This window comes from Solea solea, chromosome 2 (genome assembly GCF_958295425.1).
Source record: "Solea solea chromosome 2, fSolSol10.1, whole genome shotgun sequence".
NCBI classification, from domain to species: Eukaryota; Metazoa; Chordata; class Actinopteri; order Pleuronectiformes; family Soleidae; genus Solea; species Solea solea.
In genome coordinates, this window is record NC_081135.1 from 21,049,776 (window position 1) to 21,074,121 (window position 24,346).

Here is a 24,346-nt window from a genome sequence, read left to right on the forward strand (position 1 = left end):
AAGTGGAAACTGGCGTCCGTGAGTAGCCATTTTGGCTAGACTGCAACGTTAATATGAGTCGCGCTTGTGTTGCTCCAGCAGAACCGAAATGGAGCAGTTTCGCGGCGAAACGTCTTTGACGTAAACAGAAACCGTACACTGTCATGTGACTTTTGTTTACTTCCGCCAGAAGCTTTACTACACGTGTAGGGAAAGGTGAGTCCCTTGTTTTTTGTCAAGGATCCCGCTTAATGATTCCTCTGTTTCCGCAAAATCACTGTTAGCTTTTGTTTGATTTCCTTTCTCAAACAGGGCCTTAATGCGTATCACATCAGTGTGTGCGGAAATGAATCCACCGATTTTATCCATTTTGTTTGTTAAGCTGAGTTTCCCCACTCAAAATGTTGAAATCAAGTTTATCTTCTGTCGCGCATAGCTCGTTATCTTCTGTGCACATAGAGCTTTATGTTAAAGTGTAATAAACGAGGTACCCGTTTATTGCTGGAGGAAAGGGCCTAGCATTATGCTATGCAAGTGATGTCAACCTACTTTGAGCTGCAAGTGATAAATAAAGTCCCTTTCTTTGGTTAATGTGAAACGCCAAAGTACCCACTTCTTAATTTGCAATTATTTTGTTCAAACTAAAATATTCGTTTTACCATGAAAGTCTTCAATTGATATTTGATTAGGGTTGAATTTATTTTATTTTTTTAAACTCATCTCAGCCTGTGCAGCAGCAGTAAATACACATTTCAGTTTAATCAAAACTGAATTAGTTAGATCAATAACAGTGTTAGTAGAGGTAAGCATTTTTACCACAAGGAAGACTCTAACTCTAATACTGATGTTAAATGTATGCAAATATAATACAGCTATTATTGGCTCACAATATCAGCTAAATTAAATCAGTTAAAAATATGATTAACACTGATTAAGTTCTGTGATAAAAATGTTATCATGTGTAAAATGTTTCACATTTGTGTACTTTTTACTGGTTGCCTTTGGGTTGTGTATAAATTTAAGTCACACAAATAAAGTGGCAGGGTGTGAATGTGTTTGCACATGTGTTTTTGAGCACATTGTTTCTTTTTTTTACACAGATCTACAGTATTGTTTTCTTTTACCCCACAGAAGATAATATCTAAGCTAGTCATCACTGGTGTAATCTTGTTGAATGGCAGTGATGATGGTAATCTAACACCACAGCTAATGTACCTTTTATTTATCAGCTTATTCTCTGGGTTGCAGCCCACTATCAGGCCATGGCCTCCCCCATTACCATGAAACCCTTCAGCACAGAGGAGACCCAGAGGATTCTGCATCATCTGCAGCAGCCGGCAGTTTTCATGAACATGACCTGTGACTGGCCTGCTCTCCACTGGACTGCAGAGCAGCTGTCTGTCTGCCTCAGTGACAAACTGGTCCGGTTTAGACTCGGAAGAAAAGAGGAGACGAACAGTAAGAACCCGGAGATTAATCTTGATTGATTTGAGAGGAAATCATTGATTGAAGTGGACAATCAATGTCTGAACATGCAGAATGAAATGAGACTTGCTTGTCCCAAAAATGTCTTGCTTATGCATTTCATGTGGCCCACCAAATACTCCCACCAGGTTCAAGAGAACGTTACAGAAAATATTATACAAAAAATAGATATAAACATATGAATATAGTTATATTAAACAAAATATTATAAATTATAAAAAATAATCTCTAAACACCGGGTCACACGGTGGTGTAGTGGTTAGCACTCTCGCCTTGCAGCGAGAAGACCCGGGTTCGAGCCCCGGTTGGAACAAGGGCCTTTCTGCATGGAGTTTGCATGTTCTCCCCGTGTGTGCGTGGGTTCTCTCCGGGTTCTCCGGCTTCCTCCCACAGTCCAAAAACATGCAATGTGGGGATAGGTGAATTGAACACTCCAAATTGACCATAGGAGTGAGTGTGAGAGTGAATGGTTGTTTGTCTCTATCTGTGTGTGGCCCTGCGATGGACTGGCGAACTGTCCAGGGTGTACCCCGCCTATCGCCCGATGTAGCTGAGATTGGCACAGCACCCCCCGCGACCCTCTGGTGGAGGATAAAGCGGTAGATGATGACTGACTGAATCTCTAAACACAGAGGAATTTCAGTTTAAGCTCAGTAGATGAATTTCCTCCATTGCACTTCCTTGTTAAAACACAAATATTCACTGGTTTTGTTGTATTCTAATAAATACATCTTTAGTGAATTAGGACATGAAATGTATCCACTAATCCAAATTTGTTCTTGCCGAAGCACACTCTTATTTTTCAGCACAATTGCATCTACGGCAGTTAAATATGTCTTCTGTATTCTGATTTTGTGTGTCTGTTCAGAACTTCGCACTCATATAGCAATTTCCGGAGATCACATAATGATTCCCTGCAATCTTGTGTGGTTCGTCGTCTGACAGGTGATACTTTTTAGATTAGACTATAGTTAGTTTCAGTGCCTGATGCATAGGAAAAAAGCAACAGGGGTTTTGCCTTTGAGCATCTGGTGTGTTTTACCCTCCATGTGGCTCTAAAACAGCTCCAATATTGACTCCTGTGATGAATAACAGAGAGTGTGTCCTCTGATAAAAGCCAGCTAATTAGATTGCTAAATCTTTTTCGGCTGCAGCTGACAGACTGACAGGAGGGCATTGCTCATTATCATTGCCATCAGTCAACTATGGACATACTTTGTTTACTAAAACGAAAGCAAATCACAGCCTCACTGTGATTTATTTTCCTCATAAAACGGCAAACAAAACAAAAAAACAAAAATGTCACACTCAGGTGGTGACACATATGTCTGTGATCCCTTTATATGGTTTGGAATTCTCATTTGGAAAGATCATTTGGAATAGTTTTGAAATGAAATTAACCTTTTCTTACTTTTCTTCCCCACTCTCACAGCACCTCTGTTTGAAACCCAGTGTTCCTATGTGGAGGCAAGCCTTGTGCACTTTCTCAGCTGGACCTGTGGTCAGTCTGGCACAGATGTTGGACCATTCTCTGAATTCTCCTACTCTGAGTATTGGGCTTATGCTGACTACAAATACATTGCCATGCTGTTTCAAGATCAGCCCTCCATGTTTGAGGTAATCAGGCTTCTGTGTATGAACAGTTACTTCAACCTTATAAAGTGTTAACATCACACCTGTGGGACATTCTGGTCTTTAGAGTGCGATTTATATGCTATCTGTCATAAAAATGACATAGAAATCTTTCAAAAATGTCTTTAAAACTAAAAATGTTATTATTGATTTGGCTGATAACAAACTGAATTCACCCTTTTATACCCAAATTTGAGCCAAAATGAATCAAGCATAACATTTTAAAACAACTAAAACTAATTTTTATGTTCAAGAATGCAAGTAAATAACTATAATGTGTTTGTTATCTTACTCAACAAATAATAATGTGCTTTAATATTTTTCTGTTTTTTTTTTTGTTTAGATCAGTAAATTTGAAAATTCAAAATATAATTATACTATACAATAATAATTATATTTTAGCCTTAAAAATATAATTACTAATATTGTTCATTTAGGACAGCTGTGGCTTTGGGTGGTGGTGTAATACATTTGTTAAAGGAATAATTCACAGATTTGCATTTAGCTTTGTATTACTAGAATAGAAGTAGTATTTTTGAAAAATTGTGCTTCCCAACCTCAGTTTCCCCTGAGTCGAGAAATATCTTCATTCATTTTGGGTTAGGTGCCCGCCAGTGAAACAATTCTTCAAAAATACTACCTCTATTCTCGTAATACAAAGCTAAATGCAAATCGGTGAAGTATTCCTTTAAGCACTGTACACAACCTTGGCAAAATATTATTTTATCGGACGTCTCCTGTGTATGTAAATGACTTCAGGATCTCTATGTCACTGGAACAGCAGTAAACACAACACCACTTTAGATTTGAGGCTCTGGCTCCAAAGCCTTGTATATTTTTATGGCAAAAAAAAAACACACTCACTTCTACAAAGTTTGTCTTTGTGGCTTTTGTTCAGTGTCTCTTTTACTCTTTCCAACTGTTTGGTTGTAAAAATTTAAAGAGCTACCTTTAAAGCAAACAAGGGTTATGGCCGTCGTCAAAAGGCTTGAAGAACATCAACCGTTTTATTTTTGGTTACACTTGAGTATCATTGCTTGATGAAAGCCTTTTCTATATAAAGGTGAAGAAGGTCAGTGGAAACATAGCACACTGTCTAAATAAGTTCACCCTCATCGACCTGGACAGAAGGAGCCCTGATTCATGAAGAAACACTGCAGAATAACAGTAAAAAAAACTTGATTCATTAATGATCCAGCAATAAACTCATAATTAAAATACATGAACTACATTTTAGGTTATAACTGATTATGAGAAGAGTGACACACATTATATACGATTATATTCGTAATTGAGTAATCGTTTGGTGGTCCATAAAATGTCCGAAAATGTTGACAGATGTGGCTCAGACCTGGAAATGATGATGTTCTCAAATGTCTTGTTTTGTCCACAAACAAAAACTTTCTGATTTCTTTGTTATTTGCAGCAAAGAAACCAGAATATACTCATATTTAAGAAATTGAATAATCAGAAAACGTCTTGAAAAAACCCTCAAACCCGGTTAATTTAGTAATCGATTAATATTCGATTCATCATGTAATAGTTTCAGCCCTAATCTAAACTCTTCGTTTTAACATAAGCAGCTGGATCTGGCCATTTATGTCTATTGAATTTATAATGTATACACGACTACATGAAGTATATATAAACACATATATTCCAAGTAGACAAAGCCAAGAAATGTCGTGAATTCCAATTCAATTTAAAAAATATAATTAACATACTAATACCTTCTAATCGGGTTGCAACAGCTTCAGCTTATCGACAAATTAAAAATTAAATGAAAATTGGAAGAGCAAAAAATAGCATGGATTTTTTTTTTCCTCCCCCGCATTTATTATTTTTTATATTTTTTCCTTCTTTTGACATTTTCAATTAAAATGTTAGGGTTTTTTTTTTCTCCCTGTAATGACTTCAAAAATAAAACTATTAGCTGACATTCTTGTCCTCCGGTATGGGTACAGACATAAAAGTGCCATCCTTTCTTGAGCCACTACCACACATTCATTTCATTTTATATCTGTGTGATAAATTTTTATTGGACACCCACCTGCAATTATTACCCGCTGACATTCATGCCTTTGCGACAGGTAGACATGGGCTTTTTACTGGATAAATGGTGCTGGGGAAAACGCTGCTCCACGGGCTACAATGACCAGTCTGTCATTTACGGCTGTCTGCATATATGGTAATAACTTCATTATTTAGTATACTGGCGTGATTGCTACACCTTTGTGCTTAGACAGAACATGATTGACAGGCCGGTTTTTCCTCAAAAGATAGCAAATGTTATTATAGTCTGGGTTTTTTTTCTTCTTCACATACTAGACCCTCACTGGTCACCTACTATAATAGGCCCTGTCAAGGCATCTGGTGATGTGGAGAGGGACATCTGTGAATTTTGACAGCTGGAACAAAAGAAAATGCAACATGTAATTGAAAACTCTGACTCCGGCGTGTGCATGTGTGTGTGTTTTGCAGGATGTAAGGTGGCCTGACTTTGGCTTTGAGGGACGTGATGGGAGAGAGAGCACCCTATGGATCGGCACAGAAGGAGCAAACACACCGTGCCACCAAGACTCCTACGGCTGTAACCTGGTGCTGCAGGTGCAAGGACGGTAAGTAAGAAGAATCACTGTGTGTGTGCTTTAACTTTGTATTTATATTTTCTTTACTAGTTTTAAAACATAAATAATAGAGTAGTGGTTAGCACGCTTGCCTTTGCAAGAAGAAGACCCGGCTTTGTGACCCGGTCTTTCTACGGAGTTTGCATGTTCTCCCCACAGTCCAAAGAAAAGCAGGTTTGGGGATTAGGCAAATTGGACACTCAAAATTGACTGTGAGTGTGAGATTGGGTGGTTGTTTGTCTCTATGTGTGGCCCTGTGATGGACTGGCAAGGATAAAGCGGTAGAAGATAGATGGATAAATAATAGAGGTGTATTTGATTGTTCTGTGACAGTTCAGTATGTTCACATGTTCAGTATATAAATGTTAGAAACCGTTAATTTATTTAAGTTCTCATACGTGCAATAAAATATAGTAGTTCATATGTTTGATGGTACCTCCGTCTTGTCTTAAATTCATGACACAGTAACTATCCAACTAAAGCTTGACTTAAAAAGTTATATGGCAAATCAAATTGTAATCACAATGTAGGTCAGAAAAATCACAATTAGATATTTTACCCAAATCCTTTAGCCCTAAAAGGTAACAAACTGCTGGAGAAAGCCTGATTATGTGACACTGCAAAAACAAGTGCAAAAGGTTTGCCTAGAATATCAAAATCTTCTGAATCCCTGATTTGCACAGAGCAGTTGGCTTATTTGATTTCAATAATTCAATTAACCCTAAATACTTTTTCAGGACTTTTTTTCTGATAAATAATCTGGTCCTAATTAGGCAGAACCTCAATTCCTCATAAGGTTAGAGATGATGCTTTATTTATGCTGTCCAAACAAATGGAAGATCTTTGTGAGGACATGTTGATCTTGTGGGGACATTTTGTCTGGGCCCCACAACTTTAAAATGCTTTTGCAGGGATTAACACCTGGTTTTAGGGTTACGGTTAGAATTGGGTTTAGATTTAGATTTGGGTTAGGGTTCGGCACTCAGTTGTGATGGTTATGGTTAGGGGCTAGGAAATGTATTATGTCTATGAGGTGTCTTTACTAATATATAAAAACAAGTTTTTTTGTGTGTGTGTGTGTGTGTGTGTGTGTGTGTGTGTGTGTGTGTGTGTACACACCTGTAATTGTTACCTCTGTAGAACCTTTTCTGGCAAAAAGAAGAGACTAATACCCTGGTCCTAATAAGGCAGGACCTCATTTCTCAGGAACAGGTTAGCTTTAGGGCTCAGATTGTATTTGTGTTTAGGTTATGGTTAGGGTTAGGCATTTATACTGTCCAAATGAATGGAAGACGATGCATGTCCTTAAAAGGATAGCCATGCAAACCCCTCTCTCTCTCTCTCTCTCTCTCGCTCTCTCTCTCTCTCTCTCTGTTTGAATGCAGTCATTAATGGACAAATGTGAGGACTTTAAATATGCACCCGTTCTGATGTTATCGACCGGACTTGACACATAAGCATCACTCATTTCACTGCCTCATTGATTTGTCAATATGGCTTCAAGTCACAACAAATGTTTTAATTAAATGGAGCACAAATCAAAACGGAGGCACAACAAGCAGTCTAAGTGGCCATGAGACTTGTTGATAAGTGCTCTGTTCTGCAGATGCAGGAAAAACACTCATCCCTTAATTCTGTACCTGAAAACACAGAATTGTTGTTTCGTCTGAGGTCCTGTGCCGATTTTAGTCGAAGAAAAAATAAAGAGAGAAAAAAACCACTGCGAGGTGTAAAAATAAAAAGTGTCATTGCTGTGTTAATGGCTCTCTGTAATTTATAGAGAGTGAGTTTTAAAGACGCATAAAACGCCCGGTTTTCTGCCTGTTGCTGTTCCATAACACGAAAGATGCACGGAGCGTAACTTCTGACACAAAGTGTGACGTGTCCTCTGCCCCAAAGAAAGAGAGTTCATTTGTCTCAAAGCTCACCAGATGGAGACGGATTGTGAGGATACGTGGATTTACTGCGCCTCAAGCATGAACTGAATTAGGCCATAAATATGAATTCATCCTAATTGTTTTAAATGAATTTTAAGTCTCTATAATGTGTATATATATATATATGACATGACGATGGACAGACAGGGGAGTAAACTGCAGCTTGGCTGGTTTTTGTGAGTTGATCATTCTGGTTGGAGCTTATCTGACTCTGCTCTTCTCCGGGAGAGCAACAGTTTTATCTCGCTTCTTGTAATTGGGTCTCAGCTTCTTTTATTTGGTATTGATCTCAATTGGAATGAAATTCAGCTCGAGCAGTTCTTCGACACTGCTGAGCCGCGAAAATACAACGCTGTGGATTGATTTCATGACATTTGTGACAATGGTGAGACTGTTGAACAGGAACGGTGATTTTTTTTCTTCTTCTTTTGAGTCAAGAGAAGACTGGATTCTTCTATCACCTTTTAGCTGATCACACGGAATCTTAGGATCAAACATAAACATACTGCTTGATTAGTGCAGATTATATCGTGTGTATAGCTCTTCCCTTTTTTTGTGATTCCTATATTTTGTGTTGCATATGTTACGTCCATTACAGTGGAAAATGTTTTCATGTTATGATTTTCACCTGTCGTATTGTGGTGAAAGTAATATTAACCCTTAGATTCGCCATCAAAAAGTTACATTAACACACCTAGAGCACCAAAATGTGTTCAATAAAAAAATGTATTGATTTAAACCAACATCAGTCCTTTCCATTCATATCAAATATAAATGAATTTGTTTAATTTTGAACCCTTAAACCCTTAAATTGCCAAGTTTTGTCACTATGGACCTTCATTTTATAGTCTTAAAAAAACACAATAAATGAATTATTTTCAATATACTTCATGCAAAGTGGATTATTTTTGGTTTGCTTATTGCAGCCTGCTATATGTGAAAGATTAGCAGAAACATTTGTTTAAAATACACATTAACACACATAGAGCACCAAAATGTGCTCGTTAAAAATGGAGCTATAAAAATTGTATAAATTATTATTTTTATTTTTTAATCTTTAAACCAAGTCCTCAGTCCTCATCATACATATGAAATAGTATGAATGTTTTTGTCATGATGCATATTATCAGTATTTTAGTTAACGCTGTTTCATTACAATAGTCTAAAAATAAAATGTACATGAAAAAAACACAAAAATGTGTCACGGTGCGTTTTAAGGGCTAACCACTCTGACTTCATTTCTAACAACAGTCTTTTCTCTTTCTAGTAAACAGTGGTACCTCTTCCCTCCAGGTGACGCCTCTAAACTCTACCCAACCAGGATTCCCTATGAGGAGTCTAGTGTCTTCAGTCAGGTGGATGTGCTCCGTCCAGACCCAACGAAGTTCCCAGACTTTCAGAAAGCCAGGGTCCACACGGTCACTCTGCAGCCAGGACAGGTCAGACGTCCCTCACATACCCAGCTTTTACAAACATGGGACCCCAGAGAGTGCCATTAAATTAGACTGAGCGGCCACACGTGTCATCTGCAGCCAGGAAATATACACATCTTTTTAATCAGGCATTGAAAAACCATCAAGAGTGATTCACTGCTAGCTCTACATTTATGTGACACAGAAGCAATAACCATAAAAAAGTGGCTTTATTGGCCCTTAAGCTCTTAACATGTAAAAGTGTTGGATTTATTTGTCATGGCGTCCACCATGAAAGCATAAAGGAAGGCAACAGTCATGTGACCTGTGTGCCAATTAAAAAACCCACTCAGTTTCATCTTCAGTGAAACAAGAAGGGAGGTTGAACTACTTTAAAGGCAGCTGCGTCATCGCTCCTAAAGTCTTATCAGCGGGTGAATTTACAGGCTCATGTGTAGGTCGGTGCATCAGCTGACACGTCAGTCGAGTTCCCGTCATCTGTTCTCCTTTAAAAGCAGCCGGCGTCAGAGTCACTACAGATATAACTGTAGGTGTTTGCGTGACCAGAAATGGGTTTTCAAAGTGCCTAAAAACATTTTTTGAAAAAAGACTTTTGAAGTCGTTTTCCATTTTGACAAACTCCCGCATCTTGTGTGCCTTTTGTTGAACTTATTTCATATCACAGCTGCACAGTGTGCAAAGTGTATGTATGTGCCACAATGGCCCAGCATTTACCATGTGTCTGTGTTCACCGACTCGCTGTGATCGAGCTCCTAAATTAGCAATGTGCTGTATTTACCATATGGGCCTGAACCACAGTGAGCAAGATTGTGAGTGAAACTAACAGATATTCGGTTCAATTTTGGCTCTAAATTGTGTTGAGCGACAGTTGCTAATTTTCCATTAACCGGATCCTGTGGTGAAAAGTCGTTCTGAGCATAGCTGTGTGTGTGTGTGAGACATTTTGTCACAGTAGGAAACAGCCGGGTCTTCCTGACCTCCTGAAGTGGGTTATGATTTTTCGTACTGTGTTAGAAATGTTTTCTGGGGAAGGAGCCAAGGTGGTGACTTATAATAATAAGAATCTAATAATAAGAAAAGAAGATCATTTACCGGCATGTCAGGGGCTACTGGCTGTGTGTAACACTGTGGAGTTTTGTTTTCACAGGATCTTAAAGATATAATATGTAACATTTTTACATTAAAATATCTAAAAAAAATAGTGTAACATTATACATTTGTTCAGTGTTGAGTAGTGTTCTTACAACAGTGTTTCCAACACTCCTTAAATCCATAGAAATCCCAGTTTCTTTTCACAGTACCAGCCCACTTTACCCAGCTATGCTTTATCTTTTCACAGTGCTTAAGTAATCTTCAGTACGACGAGGTCGCCAGTGTGCCGTCCTTTGTTTAGTTTTTCTTACTAATGGATCACAAATACCTGTGTTCTGGTGCCCAAGGATCCCCGTGATCCCACGCTGCTTCCCGATGTCATCAAGCTATGTCTTTTGTTATTGTTTCGATTGAGAGACCCCTCGCAGCATTTGACCTCATACACTAAAACGCTGTAATGTATGAGAGGTACAACGTGGTTCCAATCACATTTCAGGGCCCGTGTCAAATATCAGTGGCCTCCTTGAACCTGCTGGGGCTGTGCGTGGTCTATAGTTCCGCTGATACAAATCAATAACCTTTATTTATGTATGAGCCGGTTGCGTTTACGTATGGCTGGAAGCTACTTGTGGGCTTTTGTGCTTTCACCATACACATGGAAATCCTTCATCTGTTGACACAGAGTGGATAGTTTTGGTTCACCTCTGCAAATTCAATCATAGGACCGGATCATCTGTCTGGTCTTGTCAGACCACAGGTCGTGAATGAATAAAGACGCCGGGACGACGCAGGCAATCAATAAGTTCTCGCCCAATTTAATAGAGTCACTTTATGAACGGCTGAAGCTTGACAGTCCAGGGTGGAAAGGTGTATGCTGCCATCTAGTGGTTGACTGGAAGTATTTTAAATTCTCTCATTTTTCTATCACAAATCTGAAGACAAAAAGGAGGAGCTGGTGATTTCTTTAAACTTAATCCATTGTATCTTTTCTCCTCAGGTGCTTTTTGTTCCCAGACACTGGTGGCACTATGTGGAGTCACTGGATCCCATCACCGTCAGTATCAACTCTTGGATTGAGCTGGTAAGCAGCGAGCTCTGCATCCTGAGCAATTCATCTCAAAACTTAAAGTTAAATACATGTTTTTGGAAAAAGAGGCACGTAGCGCTGCCGTTTCCTGTTTGCTCTGAAGAGCCGCTGCACTCAGATGAAGGCCCCACTCATCTTTGAGTAATAAGCGGGTCTGGCAGTGAAAGACTTGCTGTCATTATGATGAGTGTGTGGATATCAGGGAGGGTGTGTGTGTGTGTGTGTGTGTGTATGTGTGTGCTGCATGAACAAAAACATTCTTTGCTGCCAGAGAAATGTTTATTCAAACAGCAAGTCGCTCTGCAGCACTCTCTGCGAGGTCACACACACACACACACAAACACTCCACAATCTTTGTCACTCTAGCTGGGGAACAAGACTGAGGCTGCGTCAGGCTGCTGTTATCCTGACGTGAAACACTCATCGGGCTTGTTTCTGCACAGGAAGCCGACGATGTGGCGAGAGTTAGTGAAGCGGTGACCAAGGCTGTCGTCTGCGCAATGAAAGGTTGCCCCAGTGATGACAACAGAGACGACTGGCTCAATCCCACAGAGGTATTAATAATGCTGTGATTTAAATTGTACCCTCAAATCAATAATTCCCTCATTTCTGCCCCTTGATTGTATTGGTATAGACGTATAATAAGATGACAAAAAAAGACACAATTCCAGCATGTTTTTGAAAGATTTCCAGACAATTCCCTTGCTTTTTATTATAGATGCACAACAAGAAATGTTCATAAAGGGACTGATCGTAGAGACGGTGCCTCACTATTTGAACTGTTGGATTTAGTAGTAGCTTAACTGCGAAGGAAATGCTGTTACACAGATGGTTGTTTTATGTCTCTGCAGGAAGGAGTAACCTCACATAATGAGAACATGCAGTACTTGAACTTGGCAATTAGAGCCTGTGCGCAAAGACAGACGGATCTCCAGTGCAGCACGCTGACCCTGGACCCAAGAGACCCCCGTCCGGCTAAACGGGACTCCGGTGGACAGATTAGAAAACCCTGTGTTTGGAAGAGGGATCCTGCACCATTCACCATCCCCTTTGGGCCACATCTCATCCCTGTGTGCTGTCAGCGACGGGACTCGACTGAAACGAGGGACATGACCCCAAAAGATCTGGAGGTCAAACCCTCCAGGAAATGGGCAGGCGAACCTCAAGAGGACTGCGCTGTCGACTCAGATGCAGCGCAGAGAACGGAGCCTGGTTTGACTCAGTGTGCAGCATGCGATTGTGCAGATGTGATGTCAGAGAACTCTTCTGAGGATTGTGAGGAATCAAGAGATTCGATAATAACCACTAATGACCTGCTCGACTGCCTGGTGCATCCTGATGTCATCGCCACCGTTACTGGGCTTCTATTAGCAAGACACACAAGGAGTCACACGACCACTGCTGCATCCTAGCTCCGATATTTGTCCACTAAGCACAAAGTAAAGGGCAAGTCTTACTAGACTTTACAGTGATTTACAGCTGCAGATCTTTCTCTGCAGAGATCTGTCCTCCAACCCTGACTGTAATAGTTTAGTGTGACGGGGGAAAGCTCGAGAATGATGTAGAGCTACGCCCATCTCCTTTATTTCATACAATCCTTTTATTATTACTCGAGAAGATCAGTGAGGGGTGACTATGATTTACAGCGATATCAAGTAAACGACACAGACACAAAAGAGGAATAAAACCAGTACAAGCACAGAATTGAATGCATTAAAAACCTTTGGGTTGTAGCAATTTGTATATATTGTTCCATGACCGTCAGAGAAATATAATCCTGAGTAAGAATGTTCTTGTTAAACATGTAAAATAAAGGCAGTTGGATGAACAGGTCTGATTGATGAAGTAATATTGATAAGGAATCTGGTGTTTTACCAATCAGAGCCTTGTAAATGAATAAATACCCATGAAAGAGACGTCCAGGCACCGTTATTGACAAAATGCATTCATCATGTTCCTCCTGAGATTCACAACAGATGCAGGATGTCACAACAAAAACTAATTGTAATGCAATATGGAGGGGCTCTAACATTTCCTTGTTTTGTTGACCCACACAGACTAATCCTGTTTGACGATTGCAGAGGAAGAAAAATGATGACTTAAATCAATTTGGTATGCTAATAAGACAAATAATACAAGATGATATTCATGGGATGTGAACATTTGTTCCCCGCATAATGCTTCATTCTGTCGTTTAGTGACGACGACTGTCATTGAACAGCAGACGGCAGAGCGCGACGGTTCAGTGATTGATGGAAGCTGCGTATGAAGTGATGAATGAGGGGTTTGTCTGAATACAGTCACCACAGCTCACTCATCTCAGTCAAGAGAACAGGAAGTGCTGTGCATCGACTGCAAATACAATAAATATAATATGATTGTCTTCAACAAAGTTAAATGTCATTTCCTGTCCTTTTCTTTCCAATCACATCCATTTTTATTTTCCCAAACCTGTCCGTAGACAGTGACACAGTGTTGTTGTTGTAGTAAAAAATAAGAATGCACACATTTCAGTCTTCAGTTCATTTTCTGAAAGCACATTTTTCAAATTTTCAGCAACACATCAGTCTATTTAAAGACCTTCGGAAGGAGCAGCATCATTTTACATGGAGCAAAAACAGTTTAACATTTTAAGACCAAACCGATGGTTTTATGTTTTAGTGTATCACTACATCGCACATACAATACATGTCAATCATAGACTCTTCTATTTCAGTAAACCTGTACGACAGTGAACTAGTACGAACAATACCAAGAGCATGAAGCAGTTAAATGTAGCCATTTGATTAATTCACCTCTAATTTTCTCAAATTAAACAGTGATAAAAACAGAAATCCTCCTCATTGGCGCTGAATCTACATTATCCAAAGTTGACAGCGTTACCCGCTATGCATATTTCCCTTACCCCTCCCTCCATAAACTTCAACTGGTCCAGAATTCAGCTGCCCGCATCATCACAGCACCCCCTCATTTCACCACATCCCCCCATCCTACAACAACTACACTGGCTCCCGGTTAAATTCAGAATGCAATTCAGAATCCTCCTGTATGCTTTCAAAGCCTCCTCCATCCACCACTGTGCCCTACGCACACCTCAGCGCCATCCAGAACTCTGACTCTCTTCCCCTCTTTAAATCCAGACTGAAATTCACTATTCCATTTTTGGTTTACTGTGTCGTCCTGTTGTTTTATTGTTTTGTCTCAGTAAAGTGTCCTTGAGTGTTCAAAAGGCGCATACAAATAAAATGCATTATTATTATTATGATTATTTACACTTGTGCTTGTACTATTAAATATCAACATCTTCTCTTTCTGTTCTCCCCGTGTGTGTGGGGAGAACAGAACAGGTAAATTGGACAAAGTAAATTGGACAGTGTGAGAGTGGACGGTTATTTGTCTCCATGTGGCCCTGTGATGGACTGGCGAACTGATATTAGCACAGCACCCCCACGTGACCCTCATGTGGAGGATAAAGTGGTAGAAGATGGATGGAAAAGTATTTCTTACTATCAATAGTGCATGAGAAAATGTTTACTGTAGCGTTCCACTAGCAAAAGGCCATTGCCTAGTTCAGCCCAAACGTCCCTTCTTACTTTAAACAATCTGTGGCAGTGATATCGCATGAAGGCACGGTCTTTCTTGGCAACATGTTCAAGAACTCTAAAACAAGAAGATCAATAGTAAAATAACACAAATGAAAGTTGCTGCGTCACTTAAATTACAAAAAAAAAACTTCTTTAAAGAATAAAAGCTGTATAATAGTTGGCTCTAATGTTACATGATGCTGAATAACTATTGGTTACAATGTGCAAAACCACAGTTTCTTCAATATTATTAAAGGTACACATTGTAAACTTTAAACCACTCCTCTATGTTTAGTTAATAAGTGTTATGATTATTATTTAGCGTCACAGAAAAACTTGACATGATGTTAATATGCGACAAATATCTACAGCGTTGTAAATCATTATTGATCACTTAACGCTGCCTTTTAAACAATATGACACTGGTACACTGATACATTTTGAAGGGACTGGACTGTTACACATTTCACAAAATATACTATGATGTCAAAAGCAAATACTGGACTTAGGGCTTCATTTTTACAAAAAAAAATGTACATTAAAAAAAACCACAAAAAACAAATGTGTCTGACTCAATACTTTAAAAACGAGTGGACTTTCTCGTCTTGTCCAGCTGGATGCCATTATGATTTTTCTTCTCATCATCATCATTAGCATCATCACCTTCCTCCTTCCCTGTATCCTCCAGGTGCATCTTTTGCAGCTGATCGGGGTCAACGTAGGTGTAGAAGGAGGCCATGATGGAGAAGATGATGCAGACGCCCAACAGCAGGCCGGCAAACAGCAGGAACTCTTTCCACTATGACAACAAACACAGTTAGAATGTCAACTGTAACCGGTGGAGAAAGACTCCCAACAATGTCGTAGTAATAGAACTTGATCGTCAAATGAAGAACAATGAAATGACAGAGTTCACCCTGCACACGTGTAATTACAGAATGACGCAACGGCAGTTGGAACAGAATGTCAAATTCTAACGTGATATAACGACACTTAACTGTTACACAAGAGTTTTTACCACTTTAAGTAATACTGCCGCATTAAATCGTCCAATAAAAGGTGTTTGCCTTCCTTGTATTTTAAAAGGTTGTTTTTTTTTAATGATGTGTTAATGATTACAATAACAATGGTGCTGTTCAGTTCCGTCAGGACAACGTGACCCTGTTTTAACGCACATTTTTCAATCTCTGCGTGACACGAATGGATGCACAGAGGAGTAAAAACAATCTTGTAATATCGCAGACTTGGACTGTCTTGCAATGTTGTCCTTTTTAAGTTTGAGGGAGGTGGAAAACACGGTGTATCAATTAAAGGTAAACTTCAATGAAAACAGCCAAATAAAGGAGGACATTTAGAAATCTCATTAGTGGAATGTCAGTCAAGCTCCTGCAATTTACAGATGAAAGGAGGAATGTGTGGACTGATAAGGAGAAAACACAACAATCGTCCACTGAGTGCAAGAAGCGAATAGCTATGAAAACTTTTAATTGCATAACTTTCCAAAGATTTGCTTGACCAGCTTAAAATTTGGCATGTGACGTAATAAGGGCACCAGTGTGTGACAGGTATATATACTTTAAGAGCCACTTCCACCTCCTCTCACACAGTGCCGACTGAATTTTTTCAACCTGTCATTAGTTCGTTCATTCATTCATTCATTTATTTATTTATTCATTCATTCATTCATCTTCAACCACTCTATCCTCCACATGAGGGTCGCAAGGGGTGCTAGTGCTAATCCCACAGGGCGAAAGGCGGGGGTACACCCTGGACAGGTCACCAGTCCATCACAGGGCCACAAAGAGACAAACAATTTATGTCTGATGTAAAAACGTATATAAATAAACAGAATGTTGTGTAAAAGTAACAGTGACCGTTCATACATCACACACCGAAATTAACATAAAAAAAAAACAGTCACACAGTCACAGTAACTATGTTTACAGAGGCAAAATATCTTAATTCCAAAAAGATTTGTTCCGATTGGAATTTACCGTTCCATCGTTTCTATGGACGCTAAATGAAGTGATCGGATTGCGGTGTGAGTTCACATGCATCAAGCTTTCAGTGGGAATGAACTATTTTGACATGCGCAGCAGAAAAAGAAGCTTCACTTCCACTTCTCTTGTAAACAAACACTGCTCGTGTCTGCTCGTCCCGCCACTGTCCACTATCCTTCTAATTTTCCTCCTCTTGCTCGTCTGTGACAAATTTGCACTACACATTTTACTGAGAACTACTATCGCGTAAGCATGCAACCTGAAAAACTGAGACAGTTAAATGGAACGGATCCATCATTAATCATTTAATTTGATCTACATTTGATGAGCCATATCAGAACGTCTGCCTGAGGCCTTACCTGTTCCAGCCCTGCCCCCTCGGCCACAATTAGCACTATCACGTTCCCAAAAGCAACAGTGAGCAGCCAGCCAGCCTGCAGGACTGATTTCATGTTGGCTGGAGCCTGCATGGGAGAAGGGTTACATTGTTAGTGAAGAGCGAGACATTTAATTACTAAATATGGCAGCAAAAAGTCATTACTGTGAAAAGATGATGGATGTTGGGCAACAAAAGTGTTAACGAAACACCAAGTGGCTAAAAGTTATCGAGAGGAAGGCGATTACATTTACTAAACAGGCCCCTCGTTTTCCATGAAACAACTATTCCTCCAAAAATGTGTTCAAAACCTTCAAAAACGATTTTACTTTCAAACACCCATTACTGTAGGCGTCAGTGGTTTAGAAAAGGAAACAGTTAAGCTTAGTCATATTTTATATTAAGGAAATGTTAATGCTTGCAACACACTGATGTTGCAAATACATTTGGAACCATGAAGTACAGTATTGCAACAGAACTTGTACAATTTGGCAGTTGATGGGGATTCGTTATCAAAGAAACTCCTTGAGAGTGCAGCACAGTCAACATCAAATTGAGGGGTTAAAAAACAAGCATCACAGTAAAGTCTTTCTTTAGAGTCATCGTCACCCCATGAGGATGATGACAAACCTGTGAGTAGGAGAACTCCAGGCCTGTGATGGAGAACATGACCTCTCCAGCAGTTATGAGGGTGTACTGAGGGATCTGCCAGGCAATGTGCACGTTGTTGGCATTCACGTCCACCATCTTCTTAGCGTCAAACTTATCCAATACCTGACGAAGCATAAACAGGTGGTGAGCATGCACAACTTCTATGATCTTTGTATAAAATGCTGTTTGTTTGTGCAACAAGAATCCTGACCTCGGTGAGTATGATGGTGTAGGACGCTCCAAAGTCCAGCAGGCCCAGGTCCAGAGTTGAGCACTTCTCTGCTAGGGGGCTGCAGCTGACAGATGAGTAACTACCCAGTGGAAGGAGAGATACAGTATAAATGATGACATGAATTAGAAAGGCACAAAGGTTTCTGAGGCTAATGACACGCTATTTGACTTTTAAGGTGATGCTAACTTCTAAGTCAGGCTACAAAAATCCTCCCTGCAACACTCATTTATGAGTCAACAGGAGCTGCAATCTATTGACAGGGAAGTTCAAACTTCGTCTTTTACTGGAAATGAAAAATGCTGATCTGACTGGTTTATTGCATTTGAAGATCTGGCACTGCAACCTTGTATAAAAATTCCAGTCTTCTCAAGCATGATGATTTAAAAAAACTATAGTGTATCACCCCACTTCCATTTGATACTAAAATAATTATTTTTTCCCCATACTTTTGGACATTTTCCAGCACACCATCTCACAAGTTGAAAGATAGCTATCTTGTCAGCTTCTAAATGTTCACCTTAACCGGTTAAACTCAAACTTTGATAAATTTTTACTGAGCCTGGGTGAACCCAGTGATGTGATTTCACTCTGCAGACACGTCTGGCATGGACAATGTGTTGGTCAAATTCAGAATCTTCTTCTAAAAAAAATGTATCTAATTATTTTGTATTTAATTACTGTCAAATTAACTTGAAGATAAGGAAATACATCCACACTGTAAAGTTGCAATGATTTACAGAAAACTTGTTAATAAGCAGCTCGAAGGGAGGTGTCTTCAAGATTCCAGCTCTTTATACTGGGCTAAACCATAGCTTCAACCTCCCTCCCAGTTGTACTCACTCTCCCCGCTCCACAGTCTTGTTTTCAGACATACTGTGACCCGAGGGCACAGGGAAAGTCACATCTCCAACAGTTAGGTTAAATGCTTCTGGCTGTGTGTTGAGGAACCTGAAAAATGTTACGAAGCAAGTGTAAAACATCACCAATCAATCATAGGGAAATATATATTGTATTGAATATGTATGTATCATATGTATTGATTTTGAGGCCAAAGAAGCTCTAAATTCTTTAGAGTGTATGTATAAAAATGACCCTGAAGCTTTAACAATAAACAAAATGTACCTCACACGAGGATTCCCATCTTCATTTTTCTTAATGAAGTCTTCCACCTAGATGATAAACGTGAAATCACCTCAATAATATCAAATTCAAAATACAGTTTTGGCAAATAGTTTGACTTTTCAGTCTTGTAGAAGTTTCCCTGTACAAATCTGCATCAAATTCCATGTGGTTAAATAATAGTATCATTAAGCTGAAGGTGATTGGGGGGGGGACAATGTGGAAGGATTTGGAAGTACTTCACTCACAAGTTTGCATTGAATTCCAGTAGGCTCAGTGTAGAAGATGAGACTGTAGGCCTTTTGTTGCTTAAAATACTGTTTACAGTCTGAGGCTGTTCCATTGAAAGTCACCTGTATTGTTAAATTCTTGCTGGACGTCCCCAGTGCAAGCGTTTTATATTGAGGAGGATCCTGACACAGAGAGATAAAAAAAAAAAAAAAATCATTATATTAAACACAATACATAAATAAGTGCGAGAGGGTGGAGTTTTAGTTCAGCTTTGCACATACATGTCTCAAGGCAACATTCTCTTATGAATCACAGAGGCAAATCAGGAATAGAATTAACTCTATCAACCTCAGAAAATGACAGTTAAATGAAAATGTGAATTTGTATACAGAGAAAATTCCTTGTCCAATTCACATGCAGAGAACTGACCAAGAACTTCCAGGTACAGTAGCACAGTTTGAGTTTATGCCATGGGACAACAGTCTACACATCAGCATAAGCTATGTCTGGAGGGAGTGGCCACTCTCAACGTCCATCTCATTACAAAAGCTGGGTCAGAATGGCATCCTCTAAATGGACACCTAAAATATTCTTTATATGGAACATAACAAAACCTTACTTTTGCATATTATACTTCATAAACAATATTAGAAATATTCAAATGTAATTTTATGAAATTAAATTAAATGACATCTTCCCTGACAATTTTGAAAATGAGAACCATAAACGTCACGTGACATATTCCTTCAAATGAAGACGCCAATTAGCCATAGAATATGGGAAGGAAACGTCGGAACGTTTTTCGCTGCAGCAGTAGCAGTAGTACAAAAAAGAAATTTCAATGTCTTCAGGGCTTTGCCAAAGACAAACACAAAAAAGCACATTTACTCTGAGTCAACAGTTTTATCACTGACCTCAGGCTTTTGTGCACATGTTAACTGCTGTGTGTATTATGCTTTGACAAACTACGTACACATGTCATCCTTTACTTCTTCCTCCTACTCCTCTGGTTTACTGTGACATTATTTACTTCATGTGTTCCATTTCCCTTATGTTCTAGTCATAATATTTGTTCTATGTGCTGCTACTGACTGAGTAATTTCACACTGACACTCTTTCACGGGACAAACACTCTCACACAGTCTCTGGTAAATATGAAGTCTATGATCTTGAGTTTGAAATGAAAAGCAGACAAATCCCACTACATGCTGACAATTAAAGGAACATATGGTCAATAAGACTATTTTAATAAAGTATTTATACTATATATGGTTTATGATAAGGCTATTATTTTATGTTGCAACACTATATAAATCATTCATTTGCTATAACACCAGACAAAAGGGTAAAGTGAGCCCACATGTATTTTAAAAGTGAAGGCTCAGATCTCTAAGTATACTATTTCTTCTCCAGTTACCATTCTACCAGCTTTACCAGATATTTAATGAGTTAATAGCATTTAACAACTATCACAATAACTTTCAACAAACGTGCTAATTCATTATTTGCATTAATGACCTGTTAACCAAATAACCTCATTATAAACCATTATTTTATTCAAGATATGTCTTATTTTATAGTGGCACCAACATTTGTTTTTCCTTCCTCTCCTTTGATTACCTGAAGATATGGGATTGGCTCTGGATACAGGTCATTGTCAGGAATGATCACGTTGATATCACCTTTTGCCAAGTTAAAGGTCTGCAGGAGACAATGTCCTGCAGGTGCAGGATCCACTACTGTTTTCTAACACATAGAGAAGAATATTAGAGCAATTAGTAAGACAATGCTGCCAGTCGGCCCTTTTTTGACAAATGACAGTAGGAAATAGCAGATGCAAGTTAATCAAATTAATGATGGCTGAGTTCTATTTAGCTTTCTTTTAGGTTTAGTTTCAGGGTGCTTGTTGGTTCCCTGTACTGACTTCTATGAATTGAACAGCCCCAAGTGATGATGTGATCAGTAACACCTGTGCTTTTCCTGCTGAAACATGTTAAAATGGCTGCTGTGCCCATTAATCTGAGAGAGTGAAAATGTGAAATAAAAATGGTATTGTACATGGCAATAAATGTGGGCAAAGCTTAAAAAGACTAATACACTTTGTACTTTGGGCCAAATGCTAACATTTGGATGCTAACAGTAATCATGCTAGCAGGACGCTTGATATCTTGATATCTCAGTTTAGACTGTTAGCAAACAAACATTTGCCTTAATGTCTGAAAAGTAAACTGTGGTGAAGGAAATGTTATTAGCATGTCAAGTGTTTTTCATAAGATACTGAGCAAACATTCTGACCAAATAATGTTGTGAAGTACCTGTTCAATATGTAACTCTATCGCAAAAGCTAGCAGCTAAAGAAAAAGTACCCAATCAACACTGACATCCCTCCAATTTGGCTAAAATATGTTGACTACAAGGTTCACACAGTATTTCTAATTTTCATTATAACAACACATGTTCTACTTTCAGCTTTCAGTCTGTGTACATGTATTTCATGAGTTCTGGATAGGAGTGCATGTATGTAATGCCATTTTGTGTGTACATACATAAAGGTTTTAGTAACATGTATCTCTTTATGTATGTATTGCTCATACATACCACAACGTTCACCTCCACAATTGTGGCTGCTATAAAGGCAAAAGCTGCAAAAACCATCCCAGCAGCAATTTTCCTCAAAGGCCTGTTGATAGACAGTCAACAATATTATAAACCTTCAGGCATTTACTGCTGAAATTAGTACGTTTAATATTAGTAAGTCGGTCTGTCTGCCTGCCTCACTGACTTACTGTCATCTGTTACAAACGTGTACAACCTGCACTAATCTCTTTAATAAATGAATGGATTCAGTAATTATGAACAATCTCTGTTTTATTTGTACATTTAAAAAAACGATTTGCACTTCTGATTTTGGTTTTAGTTTATTTTCCTGAGAAGCCGACGATGAAACATTTATTTTAGACCTTGTGTTTTGCTATAAACTGTGTTGTGCTTTATTTTATTTGTTAACTATTTATCTAGTTTTTCTTCTAATTTTATTTGTTTATTTAGTTAACTATCATCAATACTGAGATGGATCCCTAAGATATAAACGAAAGGTCATGTGGCTCATTTTCCCAGTATAAAAGGCTTTTCTTTAATAGTTAAGACTGCCATAAAGACGAGAATATCCAAAACAACAGGTGTCAACTCACGTGAGGTTGATTCTGCAGAGGCCAATGAGCGGATATATGCCGAGGTCAAAGATGGGCACAAAAATAAGAATCAGCAGAGCGTTCAACATCTAAACACCAGAGAGGGAAACAAATGAGTCTATAAAACCTTACCTAGACTCATAAAAGCCATGAATGTTTGAGTTACATGAAAATAAAGACACTAACAAGGATTCTAATTAACCTGTAAAGTGATGGCCAGATTGCTGTTATAAACAGCTGTATTATTTTCATGACAGGACAATGATGATGGTGACTCAGTATACTAAAGACTAGACTTTTTATTTTTAGTTTAGTTTAGTTTGTCTTTTATTGTCTTTCTGCCTTTTTTTTATACTTATACATATACTGTATATATACGTATATATATTCTCTAGCCTTGATGCTATATGGTGACATTATGAACTGGATTAAAATCTGAGAACAGAAGCAGAAGGTGCTGCACATACCTGCATTTGATCTGGCTTAATAACAAAGGCTTCTCCCTGTAATAAAACAACAGGAATTTGGATTTATAGAACAGCCACTTTAACTTTGACTTCATAAATCTGATGAGAAATGATTAAACTCCATCTGTGCGTGATTTCTCAAAGGCTGTAAACAATGAACATCACTGAAATAAAACAACAAATTGTAACAACACCCTCACCCTCAAGTACAGCAGTAAGGAATGTTATGTGGTGATTGAAATTTTGACACCAGTGTTTTATGGACACTTTTTGAACACTTACAAAAGCCATGTTCATTCTGGTGGCTTGAAGGGTCCAGCGGGAGCCCTGCAGCAAAGATAAGCACTGACTGTTAGTGTACTTTCAGGCAATAGCATCAATGGTTAGCTTGCAGACTTGTTTGTTCTCCTGTGGGGGCCAATTTTGAAGAATCCTCACGCACTTACCAGAATCAGTCCTTTTGAAATAAATACTGAATTCAGGAAACAATGAAATCAGGGAAAGTTACATGTGGCTTCAGGATTTAGATGGGCAATTAGATGGTTCTTAACCCATGTTAAATTGCTGTTCGAATAATACACAACTCCTTATATGGACATCCTGTGGGGTGTGTTTATAGGTCATTATTCAGGATTTAAGTTTTTTCATATTCTTATTGAGTCAAAGTTACGATTCATTAATATTGCAACTTTAGTAGTGATATAAAGTAGCAATAATTGTTATGTTTATGTTTCTTCAGATTGCTCTGTGCTGAAAAAAGGATATAAAATACTCTATATTGCACATTCTTATAGCCTGTGTATATACTGTACACTTTAATTAATGATGTTGTTAATGGAAAAAAGCAGCCGAAATGCTTTGTGTTGCTAAGGGTTAACTTACTCCAGCTTTAGAACAAAAAAATATTCTGCTTGGGGTTTATACCATTACAGAATGAAAAAAGTGGGAAATTATGAGAATTTAATTCTGGAATGATAGGAAAATGTGCAGTATACAGAGTGCTTTGCTGGCACCTCCTTTTATAAAGCAGTCATTTGACATTTTGGCAAATACATTTCATCTGTCATTACTCAGCTAGTTACCCTTAAGCAGCCATTCAATACATTCTTTACTAGGGTTGTATACCAGACTTATTATTGAAAAGGGAATTTAAAACAAGGCTCTGTTTAAATGCTTAGTTTAGTTTTCATTTGCTTTGCAGTAATGTGGTTGTAAACAAAAGA

General features: G+C 38.6%; 2 protein-coding genes across 3 annotated transcripts in view; one reads left to right on the plus strand and one right to left on the minus strand.

Moving 5' to 3' along the window:
* The first annotated feature begins 58 nt into the window (after positions 1-58).
* hspbap1 (hspb associated protein 1) lies at positions 59-13,755 on the plus strand. Of its 2 annotated transcripts, XR_009237866.1 has the most exons (9): positions 59-195; positions 1,228-1,437; positions 2,897-3,081; positions 5,578-5,714; positions 8,928-9,099; positions 11,183-11,266; positions 11,716-11,826; positions 12,124-13,384; positions 13,471-13,755. XR_009237866.1 is itself a non-coding variant. In XM_058622444.1 (8 exons), exons 2-8 carry the CDS (start codon positions 1,242-1,244, stop codon positions 12,682-12,684), a joined length of 1,446 nt encoding a protein of 481 aa, XP_058478427.1. In that variant the 5' UTR covers positions 59-195; positions 1,228-1,241; the 3' UTR covers positions 12,685-13,755. The 2 variants fall into 2 exon arrangements, 1 of the variants encoding a protein (XP_058478427.1); XM_058622444.1 differs by having other exon boundaries at positions 12,124-13,755.
* Positions 13,756-13,793: 38 nt separating this feature from the next.
* Positions 13,794-24,346, minus strand: part of slc15a2 (solute carrier family 15 member 2) — a 15,803-nt gene continuing 5,250 nt past the window's right edge. The window contains 12 exon segments of the mRNA XM_058623071.1: positions 13,794-15,655; positions 17,216-17,320; positions 17,863-18,006; positions 18,095-18,194; positions 18,956-19,063; positions 19,238-19,284; positions 19,483-19,647; positions 21,086-21,211; positions 22,064-22,145; positions 22,657-22,745; positions 23,124-23,159; positions 23,406-23,450. Coding sequence (XP_058479054.1) covers positions 15,437-15,655; positions 17,216-17,320; positions 17,863-18,006; positions 18,095-18,194; positions 18,956-19,063; positions 19,238-19,284; positions 19,483-19,647; positions 21,086-21,211; positions 22,064-22,145; positions 22,657-22,745; positions 23,124-23,159; positions 23,406-23,450 — 1,266 coding nt within the window. The 3' untranslated portion in view covers positions 13,794-15,436.